This window comes from Wyeomyia smithii, chromosome 1 (assembly GCF_029784165.1).
Source record: "Wyeomyia smithii strain HCP4-BCI-WySm-NY-G18 chromosome 1, ASM2978416v1, whole genome shotgun sequence".
NCBI lineage: Eukaryota > Metazoa > Arthropoda > Insecta > Diptera > Culicidae > Wyeomyia > Wyeomyia smithii.
The window spans coordinates 206,460,069-206,473,514 of record NC_073694.1 but is presented as its reverse complement, the minus strand read 5'-3'; the positions used below and the strand labels follow the sequence as shown (position 1 = coordinate 206,473,514).

At 36.9% G+C, this 13,446-nt stretch overlaps 2 protein-coding genes across 3 annotated transcripts; one reads left to right on the top strand and one right to left on the bottom strand.

Moving 5' to 3' along the window:
• Window positions 1–5,157: 5,157 nt before the first annotated feature.
• LOC129727040 (zinc finger protein ZFP2-like) lies at window positions 5,158–7,604 on the bottom strand. Of its 2 annotated transcripts, XM_055684431.1 has the most exons (4): window positions 7,458–7,604; window positions 6,191–7,399; window positions 5,570–5,924; window positions 5,158–5,513 (listed from the first exon to the last, which is right to left on the bottom strand). In XM_055684431.1, exons 1-4 carry the CDS (start codon window positions 7,466–7,468, stop codon window positions 5,286–5,288), a joined length of 1,803 nt encoding a protein of 600 aa, XP_055540406.1. In that variant the 5' UTR covers window positions 7,469–7,604; the 3' UTR covers window positions 5,158–5,285. The 2 variants fall into 2 exon arrangements, with proteins under 2 accessions (XP_055540406.1, XP_055540415.1); XM_055684440.1 differs by lacking the exon at window positions 5,158–5,513 and having other exon boundaries at window positions 5,718–5,924; window positions 6,465–7,399.
• Window positions 7,605–8,842: 1,238 nt separating this feature from the next.
• LOC129723402 (zinc finger protein 271-like) lies at window positions 8,843–12,296 on the top strand. Its single transcript, XM_055677603.1, has 4 exons — window positions 8,843–9,061; window positions 9,126–11,245; window positions 11,305–11,547; window positions 11,601–12,296. The coding sequence occupies exons 1-4, from the start codon at window positions 9,051–9,053 to the stop codon at window positions 11,861–11,863; spliced, it is 2,637 nt and encodes an 878-aa protein (XP_055533578.1). The 5' UTR covers window positions 8,843–9,050; the 3' UTR covers window positions 11,864–12,296.
• The last annotated feature ends 1,150 nt before the right edge of the window (window positions 12,297–13,446 follow it).

The following is a 13,446-nucleotide window of genomic DNA, read 5'->3' as shown; positions in this document are numbered from 1 at the left end:
AAACTGTTTATTTTTTAAGATATTCTATATACAGCCAACCTATGAGTTTGACGAACAAACATACATATTTCTGTTTGAATCAATATCACATATTCTTTCATTTCTTTATTGCATTCCCTCATTTTACAGGTACATACAATAAGTCGTATAAATAAGAGCGCTTGCTTTACTCATCCTGTGCAAATCTTACGGGAGAAGCAGAGTAACTTCTTTCATTCATTACTTTTATCCATACTTGTCTCACAGGTTATAGGTTATTTTACTGGAAGAGTATGATGTAATGGTTTACAAAAACAGTCCATCAATACTATCAATAGCTGATCTGCTCCTGACCTAAAGTAAAAAGTAAAAAATTACACAGCACTAGTGGGTTCTTAATTTTTAACTTTCATAACTTTCTTCGATAAATTCCACTCTTTTAAAATTTGTATTACTTTTCCATTCCATTCCTTGTTTCCTTTTTGTTTCGGAAATAATGTTGCTTATGTTTTTTTTTTTTTTGACAACGATATTCATTTCAAAGCTGTAAACAGCCATTCAAGTATACCCCACTTAGTTCAAAACTACAGAACTTGAAAGCTCTCTACACGGAAGCGCCTGTTGTACCGTCTTGAGCGCCAATCGTGCCGTCTTGAGCTCCGCTGTGAGCACTCTTTCTTGTTGTCACGGCTTCCAATTTAAGTTTATTTATGTTTGTTGGAAAAAAGTTGAAGAGGTTGTTTATAAGATACGACCGCAAGGTTAACGTAGAATTACGACTGCCTGTCTTATGTCAATAAATTGCTTGGTATATTTTTCCGTATACTTTTCGTATATTATTACATGAGTATGAAGGTCGATAACCGCCTTCTTCAAGGCGTTACATCCTTGTTAATGAAGTGTTGTGAATGTTCTAAAACGGACTCAGCATCGTGAGCAGAACGTGCCGAACTTTTCTGTTTGAAGTCGGATTTGTTCGTATATACCGCTTGTTATGCACAGTATCAACAAATCGTAATAAACATCACACTGCTGTGCATTTGCAGCAGCATCAAACCACAGTTGCAGTTTAGTAATAACCATTCATTATGCTCTTCCAAATACATTTAGTAGCCTTGAAAAAGGCCGATGGCTGCAATAGCAATTTTCATTCAATTATCGCATAAATGCTTCATGGTCAGATAGCGCGCGATATTCGCTCTGACATAACAAATTTTTTGAACGTTGTGGAATGGTATAACTGGAAAAAGAGGTGTGACTTAATTATTTCCAGTTATACCATTCTACAACATTCGAAAATGTTTATTTTGTATGTAGTAATACTAATGCATGAAAAATACATCTCATTCATTCTGGCTCAGAGCGATCTTTTGATAAGCCCCGCCTCTATTTTCAGTTCGTACAGATTCTCTCGGTATCGTAACACGGATGTACAAAAATGATTTCTTGTGGATGTTCTGTCGAGCCGGACCGATAGCACTATCATAAAGGCAACAAAATAACATGTATTGTATCGTGTTGCCCGGATTGGAAGAAGAAAATGTTCCCATCCCCGTGTCGCATGGAAGCAGATTGTTGCGTGTTTGATTGCCTATAGTAGACATGAGTATGGAAGTGGAAATTCTGCTGTGATGTCAAACTATAACCGTTTTGTTTTAAAACGCAATAGCGTAAGTGCCGCATTTCTATTATCTGCTGCCATCCAGTACGAGAACAAGTATAAATTACAACCGGCCCTTCTCAGGGCCACCAACACGTTCTTGAGGCAATGTTGAATTTTTCTTGGCTTGCAAATGCTGAAGTTTGCGGTTTTCCGTCTGTTACACATGATGAAAAATCTTAACTACTTCAATCACATAATTGTAGAGCACCAAAAGGTGCTATTATATTTCACAACAGTAACAACACTGGCAAGTTTGTTCAATTAGCATCACTTCGGATAACCATTCTCCGATGATTCTAGTTCTCCCGTTTTCTCCAGTAGAACTGCCTGCCATTTCCAATAATTCTGCAGCTACCGAAAACTCCATAACAGCCACCAAATAGACAGGTGCTTAAGTATCAACACGCCCAGCGCGATCAGCCAGAAATTGAAACCCGGCTTTTCTTTCTTCGTCACGATCAGCAACCAACGTCGGTGTGATATTGGTACAGTCATGGAATGAATTAGGGGCCGTTCAATAATTACGTAAGCAAATAGGGGGGGGAGGGGGTGTGTGCTATTTGCTTACGCTATCTTACAGGGGAGGGAGGGGGGTGAATTGAATATCTTACGTAAGAAAAACATTGTCAATGGAGCTGTTCAAAAAATCATGTTCATGTAAGTGTGGACGGTAAAATTCTTAAAAAAAATTACGGAAGGACGATTAATTCGAATTAAGGACAGAAGAGGAAACGAAGTATTGTGCTTGCTTCAGGATGATAAAACTATAATAAAAATCTATACATAGTATATATAGTAAGATCTTACTAGAGGGAGGGGGGTATCAAAAAATCTTACGATGTCTTACAAGGGGGGGAGGGGGGATTAAAAAAGTGGAAAAATATGCTTACGTAATTATTGAACGGCCCCTTATACATAAAACAAAAAGCGCGCATTCCTAGTCAACTAGGTATATTCTGTCGACCTTGTTAGGGAAAGAAGCATTGAGCGACCAATCAGAGGTCGACATTTGCGTTTCGACAAGGCTTGACAATTTTCAATAGTACAATAGTTCGAACAATCAGATTACAACTCTCTGCATTTGGACGGGTGCTTAGATAATTTTCCAATCGATTGGTGCAAAAATGACGAAAATCGGTTGGAAACTGACTGAGTTTAAAACGTTTGAATTTGGACAATTTTCGTGACGCTCTCGATGTTTTCGGTTTTTGAAATTGGATCCCTGTATTGAAATTAGTCCCTTGTATATGTTGCTGTAAGACGTAATTCTACGTCAAAATAGAACAACATACTTCTCGGTCAAAACTGGAATCACCAGAAGACGAAAAATGTTACAAAAAGTCGTTGCCAGCGCCTTCGCGAGTAGAAGGCGACACAATAAAATGCGCCGTGTGGAAGGCACGATGCGTCTACACGGAAGGCAGTCAAGTGCGCAGTAAAAGGCTGTAGGCGACCACCTTCTTCCCAACAAACAATTTTGTTGAATAACGGCTTGTTAAGCTGTAGTTCAGCCGAAATCCACTCAATAATAGCTTATTAGGCTGTAAAGTTGTTTGTTGGGTTTGCTAGAAGATGAGGTTGGAAGGTTCTGGTTAGAAAGCGTCCCAACGGAAGGCGCGATCAGAGATGCCAGATGTTTTCGAAAAATGTCTGCAACTGCTCGAAAAACCGGAAAAATGTGCTCGAAATCTGAAAAAAATGTATCCGTGATCCAAAAAAATTTCGCTCGCGCAAGCAAAAGTCTATAAAAATCTGCACACATTTTAAGAAAATCTGCGCAAATATAAGGAGACTCTAACACAACTCTGCAGAAACCGTGGAAAAACTGCAAATATCTGCAAATCAATAAATATCTGCACACCGACTCCAAAAAGCTGCGTTTTACAGACAAATCTGCACATTTGGTATCCCTGGGCGCGATCTATGGATGGGCGATACTTGTATCGATACCAACAATATCGATACTTGGAGCCGAAGTATCGAGTATTTTGGCATTGATACTCGTTGCTAGCGATCAGTAGCGGTATCGATACTTTGCCAACGATACTTCGAAACGATACCGATACCACCGATGCCTTCTATTGAAAATAGGCCATATCAGTATCGATAAAAACGGTATCGATACTTCGGCCAAAAGCATCGAGTATTTTTGCATCGATACTTTCTATACCGATACCACGATATTTGGTATCGTTTTGTGCAGAAGTATTCGAGTGCTCAGGTATCGATACTTCAGACAGTATCGCCCATCCCTAGCGCGATCACGTCTCTAATTTGTATGAGGTGTCATTACGCCGTGTGTGTATTTGGACCTTAAAGGACTATCATCTCTGCATGTGTGAACGGGATAGCATATCATCGACACTTTTCATACGTATAACAAAGTTCAACATCTGTCAGTGGGATCCACGAATTGGGGATCCGTAATGATCTTAGCCCTCAACGGAATAATGCAAGTAAGTAGGGATGGGCGATACTGACGAACGTATCGATACTTTGGTATCGCGATAGTTCAATGAGCTTCGATACCAGGTATCAAAGTATCGGTTGAAGGAGTATCGATTATCGATGCTTTGATAGTATCGGTATCAGAACTGTAATATTTTCTCAAAAATCATCATTTATAAAGTATCGATACCGGTACTCATCTCTCGAGGCAGGTATCGATCCAAGTATGATGACAGTTCTACAAGGTATGCTATTCACGTCGATGCATTAGTATTAGTGATCGTTATGAACTTTTTCCAATTTTGTATGAAATTTGAAATGGTTTTGCGTTTTAAATTAAACTTATAAAACATACTTTCCTGAAAAGTTATAGAAATGATGTTGAAACATGTTTTATTTGTGGGGAATACATAAACATGCTGCGGTTTAGGTAAAATATGCTGTTTTTCATCAATTTGCCGGTAACCTTTTTGCACTTTTCGTTTTTTTCTTGTACTCTAATAGCACTTCTAAATAGAGTCGCTTATGTTTCATACAGTAACAAAAGTCATGAGCTATGACAATGACTAAGATTATGCTCCAACTATTAGAAATATAACATTTTTATATATTTTATTTCGACATATTGTCGCAATTTTTCACACTAAATCTAAATTAATATCAATTTCTAGTGTGTTTCAACTGGAGATTCACTCTCCAACCAAAAAAATCAGATATAAAACAACATAAAACGAGAAATTTCCAAAAATGTTCTGAATTCCATACAAAACGCGAAATTTTTCATAACGAGATTTGTTTGTGCGCGTGGATAGACAAAAATGTAGCATACCTTGTAGAACTGTCATCATACTTGGGGTATCCATGCCAAAATACTCGTTACCGCGATCCCTAGTATCGATACCGCTGGTATCGATGCTAGTATCGCCCATCCCTACAAGTAAGATAGAGATGCAAGCTAGCTGGGTAGTGTTCATGCAAAATTATACAAAACTCTCTGGAGCATTTTTTTTTGTATTTCAGTACATAATTACATTTATATCATTTTCCAGATAAACATCAACATAACATGTTATTCATAAAGTTTGTATTTTCATAAAATATCACTTTGACTTAGGTGCGTAACACTCTGTTCGAAAGCAATTTGCTCAATAAGAGGTGCTTCACTCAGCTTTTGATTTTAACTTTTATTAGTTGTTTATTCCTGCTGAGCCAAAGATGGGATGAAATTCTTGCTGCTACCCTTGAAGTGAGTTAAGCGATGGCGTCGCATAGTGTTTGAGCTTAAAAAGCTTTTGGGGCAGAGGTCACACACGGCCGTTCTTTTTGCAGTATGTATTCGTTTATGAATACGCAAGTTTACACTCTGGCTAAAAGTTTTTCCACATATATCGCAAATAAAAGCCTCAGGTTCATTAATATGTGACTGAAAAAGAAAAATATATTAAGTGGAATATTTCAAAAATATTATCATGAACATACTTTTAAGTGTGTATCTAGGTGATTTTCTTGCTTAAAAATACGATTGCACTGATCACATTTTAAAACGTTCGGCATGTTATGACGCTGTTCGTGAATTACCAATTGAACGACATTTTTAAATCTTGACGTACAGTATTGGCATTTAGTATCGGGTGCTTCAAGAGCATGTGACGTTCTCACATGCTCAACCATTTCTAAATAATGTGAGAATGTCTGCTGACAGAAACGACATTCCGTGCTCCTCACGGTTTCCTCTGGAAGGTCACAAATTTGCCTGTGTTCTTTTAATATGTACTTTTTTCGGAATGCCATTCCGCACTGACATTGAAAAGGTTTTTCTCCAGTGTGGATACGCCTGCAAAATTAAAATATGTTAATGACCTTTCCATGACAAAAAAAAAACTAATTGGGATTTGCAATTATAATTTAGTCACATTGCTTATTATGTTTTTAAACACCTGTTAATTATTTTAGTTAATGAACAAAATTAGGTATGCAAAATTAATAAGGGAAAGATATTTAATTTTTAAACTGATATATTTTAATTTCTCATTAGCAATGTGCATACATTTTGTTCAAAAATATGTCTCTAGAGAAAATAATTTTAAAATTGTTATTAACCTGTGCTGAATCAATCTGATTGTTTCCTTGAACCCTTTGCCGCAGGTTTCGCACTTATAAGGTTTAATATCTGAGTGAACCTTCTCATGTAGTGTCAATGAGGATGCTTTATTGAAAATTTTCCCACATATTTTGCACATGTAAACTTTTTCTAGTGTATGTGAATTTGTATGCCTCCTTAAAGTGGCAAGTAAAGAGTAAGATTTACCACAATATTCACATTCATATCGCTTCAATCCGTCAACGATAATAACTTTTACATTGAGACGCTTACTTTCCAGTTCCGCCCTGGCTTCCGCTTCTTTTATGTGTTCTTGTTCAACATGGCCCCTTTCATGTTGTCGACAACCGGACAAGGAATGAAATCTAGCTGAACAATACATACACTTGATGATTCCAGTTTTCATTTCTTTATGCAGTTGGAAGTGTTTATTAAGTAGCCTAACAGATAGTACGTTTACTGGTTTTTCGCATTTTTTACACATGTACGGGAGCATATCTGCGTGAATACAGAGATGATCATGCAATGCATCCTTTGTTTCGTTTTCTTGTTGACAAATGAAGCATAAATTTTTTTTCTTACACTTTTGTTTTTCTGCGTTTGTCTCATGACTCTTTTCGTGACGTTCCATATTAAATAATGTAGAAAATTTTTTTGGACAATAGTGACAAACAAATCGTTTAATAACCTTCCTTCTAATTTGCTTTGATTTATTATTAGTGATTTTTGCATTTTTCTTATACGAGCCTCTGTTTTTGGAAGGCTTTGGAGATTTATCGGAGCTATGATCAGGTAAGTGATTCACAATGATGGTTTTGGTATGTGCACTTTCAAATTGCGTTTGATCGTCTTCAGTTGTTTCGGAATGAGAATATGATAAATCACCAACATCACTATCGGTTTCACTGCTAGTGATTTCGTCCTCAAATATTTTTTGTTTTATACCGTCTTTTTTTAACAATGTGGATTCATTTATAGTTTCTCGTTCAAGTTCTTCCGTCTCTTCTTTAATAATAACATCCAGCATTCCAAAACCAGTCGATATATCACCGTCATCATTATCGCTCATCGGTTCTTGTTTTATCTGATCAACCTCTTGGTCTAATACAGAAGATGCAAGAGCGTCAACACCATCGCGACATTCAGGATCCGTTTCAGATTTGACAATGTAAATTTGTTCTATTCCATTTGTGTCGGGCATCACCTGTCTGCAAAAACAAATAGTTAGTAAAATCAAAATATTTAGAGTGTTTTTGCAATACTGACCGACACAGCATTTTATTTTATTGTGTATATTTTTTAACGTGTCTATGTTAAGAAGTGAATTTATAATAACAATAATCAATGTGTTTCAAAAGTGAATAATTCACAATAATTATTATTGTTGACATCAGAGATGCCAGATGTTTTAGAAAATTGTCTACAACTGCTCGAAAATCCGGGAAAAACTGTACAGTCAGATTTTTTTACGCGGAGGATACGTACCTCGTAAAAGAAAACCGCGTTAATTCGAAAATCCGCGTAAAAAAACCGTGCTTATTCAAAAATCCGCGTAAAAAAACCACGTTAATTCAAAAATCCGCGTAAGAAAAAAACCACGGTTTTTTAAAAATTCGCGTACAGTAGTTCAGCAAGAAGGGCTTTAGAAAAAACCCGAAACGCTCTAGAACCAGTATTTAAAATTGTCCTCTTTGATGGTCATTCCGGATCTTTCGGTGGGCGGAGAGTATTTTTTGGACTAAGTCTTTCACTAGATAAACACTTAAACGTTTCTGGTTCCAAATCCAAATTCGAAAATTCGCGATTTTTTTTTTTGAATTAGCGCGGTATCGCGTAAAAAAAGCGCGTTAATTCAAAAATCCGCGTAAAAAACCGCGTTAATTAAAAAAATCGCGTCAATTCAAAAATCCGCGTAAAAAAAAACCTCGTAAAAATATCCGCGTAAAAAAAACCGCGTAAAAAAACCTGACTGTATTTCATTATCACGAGTTCACATAGCAGGAAACTTGCATGTATGTGGTTCGCCTATATACCAACCACATACATAAGGCATACGTAACACTCAGGAAGAAATCTTCCAAAAAAGTTGGTACAAAATTAACTACTCGAATGGCTCGAAAAAGTCGAAAAAAATGAAAATTCATTTTGTTCATTATTTGTCGATTAGTTGTACAAGACGGAGTACGGGGTACTGTGGGGTAACGTGTACCAAAAAAAAAAATCGCCAGTGTTACGTATGTCTTAAGCCTGTATTACACTCTTTGACCAATGGTCAAATATTTGACCTTCTGACATAATGGTCAAACTTATTTGACATCATGGTTGTTGTTTGCCCCAAAAATTGAAGAGTGACAAACAACTAACTTTGACCAAATTTTTATCTGTCAAAAAGTGACAAATATTTGACGCTTGGTCAAAGAGTGTAATCCAGCCTTATGTATGTGTACCAACTGTCATTGTAGCGATTTAGAGCGATTTTTATTGTTCATTTAAAAATCGAAGGACAATGATAATAATGAAAACGTGTGATAACGACCCGCATTTTTCCAAGGTGGTGACCTTATTTTTGCTCGACAGTTTTCGATTTGCCGGTAATTTTTTTAGCCTTCAGTCGTTTTTAACTCTCAGGTTTTAACGAGCCATCTTGGGTTGGAAGACATGTGAAGACATTTTTTTCGGAACGTGATCACATTTGAACAAATGACCTGGCATCTCTGGCTGGTAGGTATATGAATGCTGTTTTGCAATCTTCAATTTGTACAGTGCATTAAAAAATGGCATTTATGCATGACATGCATCTCACCACTGTCATTAGTCTAGCAGTTCACTACGACGATATTTTGAGACTAGCGAAAAATAATGCTTCTTCGGTAAATAAACGTTTAGTATTGTAATTATCTAGTACAAATAGTAAATATCGTTTCTTCATTACAGCCATGTCATCCCTACTAATAACGATGTGGAAGAAATCTACATTGTTAAGCAAGAGGAAGACCCAAACGAGATAAATGTTAATCCTCTTTCATCTGCTGGGGCCAGCCGACCTGGTGGACTGCTTCCAACAGCTTTACTTGAGAACGAAGATGTTGAAATTAAGGACGAACCATTGAGTGTTCATGGTAGTGATGAAGAATACGATACTGACGAGCAGAAGTTCGATCCTCCGACGCCTATGTTTCATGCACTGCCTGTGGAGGTGAAGCTCGTCGAGGATCTTCCTAAAAAACTAGAAGCTATAAAAAAAGAGCCATTAGAATTATGGAACTTAGCTCAAACATTGCAGTATCATCAAAAATCGCAATCTGCAACGTCGCAATCTGTTTTTAGGTCTGCAGTAAAATCCGAGGAAGAAAATCAGGATTGGGCTCGATTTGACGACATTCCGCTTGCCAGACGTCTTGCAAAAGAAAAGGCTAAACGACGACGTAAGAGGAAATTATCAGCCAAAAATGAAACAAAATCGGAATCCAGTGCAAATGGAGATTTTCAGGACGATTATGACGACGATGATTACAAACCTCCCCAATTAGAAGAGATTAAAGCAGAAAAAAAGGAGAAGAAAAAGCGTCTCAAAAAAGTAAAATCAGAGCTTGAGAAAAATGGAAGTGAAGATACAGATGAAGATGATATACTCAAATGTTTTATTTGTGTTACCGATTATAACGAATCATGGGCGTTAATCAAACATATGAGACGCGAACATAAACAAATGCTTCCTTTCAAATGTAACGTGTGCGTGTCTCGTGAAATCAAGAAATTGAAGGAGTTGAATTTGCACTTCCGTCAACACGATGAAACTCGGAAGCATAAATGCATGTATTGTGCTGCGCGGTTTCCTTCAGCACAGGGCCAGAGTAGTCATATGCGGCGAATGCATAGTGAAAAGTACAATGCGGACATGGAAAGGAATCGTCGCTTTCTTTGTCGGTTTTGCGATAAAAAGTTTACTAAGAAACATGATCTTGAAGTTCATGAGAAACGTCATCTAAAAGCGCAGTCGAACGATGCTCAGTTCCTTAAACGTGAGCTCAAATGCTACATTTGTAATGAATTTGTTGGCAAATCGAGAGATGATCTGAATGCCCATATTGTGCAACATAGCAGAGAGTGGCTTCCGTATTACTGTCAAAAATGCGACAATAAAAAAATTACTACTGTACGTGTACTATGCGAACACTTACGACAGCACGAAGAAGGTTTGGCGGTAAAATGTGTTTATTGTGACGAGCGGTTTGTAACTTTAGCTGATTGTCAAGCACACGAGAGGAGCCACACTGCCGAAAAAGAAGCGGATGAGATTTTAGATGCTAAGATTATAGCTGAAACACACAATGCTAATGTAGCTGTTGTCGATGGTCTGAAACGGTTTCAGTGCGATCGATGTGATAGAACATACACCTTATTTAGTAGCCTTCGAAAACATCAAAATTTGCATACTAAAAGCAACGCTTTCATTTGCACTAAATGTGGCAGAGCGTTTATCAAAGCCTCATCTTTAGCACTTCATGAGCGTAGAAACCATGATGAAAAGGCCAATTTTGGCTGCGAAGGTTGTGGAAAAACCTTTCGAACAATTGGCCATTTATTGGATCATAGAACGCGAACCCAACATTATGCTGGAAGACCTTATATATGTGAAGGTTGCACAAAAACTTTCCGCTTACCAGATGAGCTCAAACAGCATCAGGAAACTTGTTCTGAAACAGAGGCAAACCGTCCATGTTTTTGCGGATTATGCAGTGAAAATTTCGCTTCTTTGGCTATTGCATTAGATCATGTCAAAGCAGATCATGATCCTGAAATTCCCGAAACAAAATGTCGCTATTGTGATTTGACGTTTCGGGATGCTGAGCGTATTGTTGAACATGAATTTCGGCACACATTGCCTGGAATAATGGCTTGTACGATGTGTAATCGGATTTTCAAGCATCTAAAAAATCTGCAATGTCATATGAAAAATCATGGAAAGGTAGCTATTCCCTTCATGTGCGATATATGTGGAAAAACATTCACCCAAAAGGGTACACTCACCATTCATACCCGATTACATACAGGTACTGTATTTATTTTACAGTCTATTGAAAAGAGGTGGAGACGCTTTTCTATATTTCAGGTGAACGCCCGTACACGTGTCAACTTTGTCAAAAAGGATTCGTTGATAAAAATGAAATGCGTCGTCATTACAATATGCATTTTAATCCTCAGAGCAAATTGTTCATACCAAATGCAGAACAAATTGCTGCTCCCGTTGATATCGGAGCTCAGGGCAAAAAATACAAGCAATATACCTGTAAGATTTGTAGTCGTCAACTAACCACTTCTACTGCATTAGCTAAGCACATAACGACACACACAGGTTTGTTAACAGTTATTTTGAATCATCATTTTTTCATTATTAAAACACTTCAGGAGAGAAGAAATATCAATGCGACTTTTGCGATAAACGATTCGCTCAAGGTGGCCAACTAACAGTGCATCGACGTATCCACACTGGAGAGCGTCCATTTGCCTGCGAAATTTGCGGCCAACGATTTGTCGGTGGTAGCAATTATAAGCGACACGTTAAACAAGGACTCTGCAAAACTTCTGCAGTCGATGTAGATTTGGCCATACCAGTACCGGTTGCTGGCGAAATGATGACGGATGAAGAGCAGGTTTTCCCCGTTGACTAGTAGATCGATGTTTATCATTTTTGCAAAAAAAAAATCAAGACCTTTAAAGAAAAAACATTGGAACGCTCCATCATCAGTTAGTGAATCACGACGAATGCTGCAACACAGGACACTTTCGAAAACCTGCATTCGTTTGCAAATCAGGGCTACAGCAACAAAAATGGAACTTGCGCGCATAGTTTTTCTGTCATCCCTGTTGCAATTAAGAACATTAGATTCTTTTTTAATCCTAAGTCTTAATTATTTTAATATATTTGTTTGTTTTCTTTTCTGCGACAGCATGTATCTTAAGCAGAATTAACATAGAATTAATAGCCACATAGGGTTATCTTGAATTCAGAGATATGAACCAACAGTAGTGCAAAACTTTAAAGTGCATTTCTACATTCAAATAAATTTAAAAGTATCAAATGATGGATTTGATCGATAACGAGTGTAACTGTTGTGCTCATCATTTTATCGAAATAAAACGATACTTTGAAGATGACCTATAGTATGATACTAGCGCTATCTATTGGATTTTACATGGCATTAATGCGAGCATCTTGATTGAGCAGTAGGCATCTACATAAATCCTAGTACAGACTCAAACCACTTTAGACTATTTTCGTAATCTAAAGGCAGCGTTGGGAAATGGAGGACACTCGCGTTAGCGTTAAAAGGACTGGGTATGAAATGAGTATTCACTGCTATTATAAAATCATTGCCCACATTGCACCACACACAAAAAAAAAACATGATAGTGTAAAAATACTGTTCGATGCATTTAAAGCATCATCATCGGCATCATGTATATTTGATCACAGCCAGGAAAAAAAAACTGCTCTATTAAATAATTTTATTGAACAAATTTCGTGGGAAAAACGGAGGATGCAATAACTTATTATACAATTTTTATTAGCATTCAGTAGCAGGAGCTCGGTAATATGGATGTGAATGTCATAGCCGTTAATAAATCGATAATTTCGATGCGATTTTATTATTTAATTACTATTTTATTGATAGCAATTTTTTGTATCGAACATAAAATAGGGAATATGGAAAATTTTGTGATGAATCACACAAAGAATTTTAATAGGTGCATTTCTGTTTCACACCAGCTGATGTTGCAAGTTAAATGGAATCGTTTATTTAAAAAAACTTTAGTGACAGTGTCATTCCAAATGAAACATGAATACTTCGGCGGAATGATTTGTTTGTTTGTTTGTTTGTTTGTTTGTTTTTTTTTTTTTTTTAATAAATGGGTTTAAAATTGTAAAATGATGTATTATATTTTTGTTTGGATGGTATATTTTTTGTCTCCTTCTGCGATCAACCGTAAACTTAGGAAACATCATCTGTCTGAATTTGAACATAACTCTAGTGTATAGAATTACTCAATCACTACGAAAATAGCTTGGGATTAAATTATTTATATGCGAACAGTAAACTTTGTTAATAAAAAGCTGTATATATTTTTGAAAGAGTGTTAATTGCTACAGTATACACGTGGCACGTACGTTTGCGTTTGAATGTCCCGAATCCACAACTCGTCAATCCGTACCCGACGGCTGTGACAAATTATCTCAACCCAGGCCAAACAT

Excerpts from the sequence above, each read along its gene's own strand:
- LOC129727040 (XM_055684431.1), bottom strand. Across the intron at positions 5,925-6,190 it reads ATCAGATTGATTCAGCACAG|GCGTATCCACACTGGAGAAA; the intron begins GTTAATAACAAT and ends TTAATTTTGCAG. Across the intron at positions 5,514-5,569 it reads ACCTAGATACACACTTAAAA|TCACATATTAATGAACCTGA; the intron begins GTATGTTCATGA and ends TTTCTTTTTCAG.
- LOC129723402 (XM_055677603.1), top strand. Across the intron at positions 11,246-11,304 it reads TCATACCCGATTACATACAG|GTGAACGCCCGTACACGTGT; the intron begins GTACTGTATTTA and ends TCTATATTTCAG. Across the intron at positions 11,548-11,600 it reads GCACATAACGACACACACAG|GAGAGAAGAAATATCAATGC; the intron begins GTTTGTTAACAG and ends AAAACACTTCAG.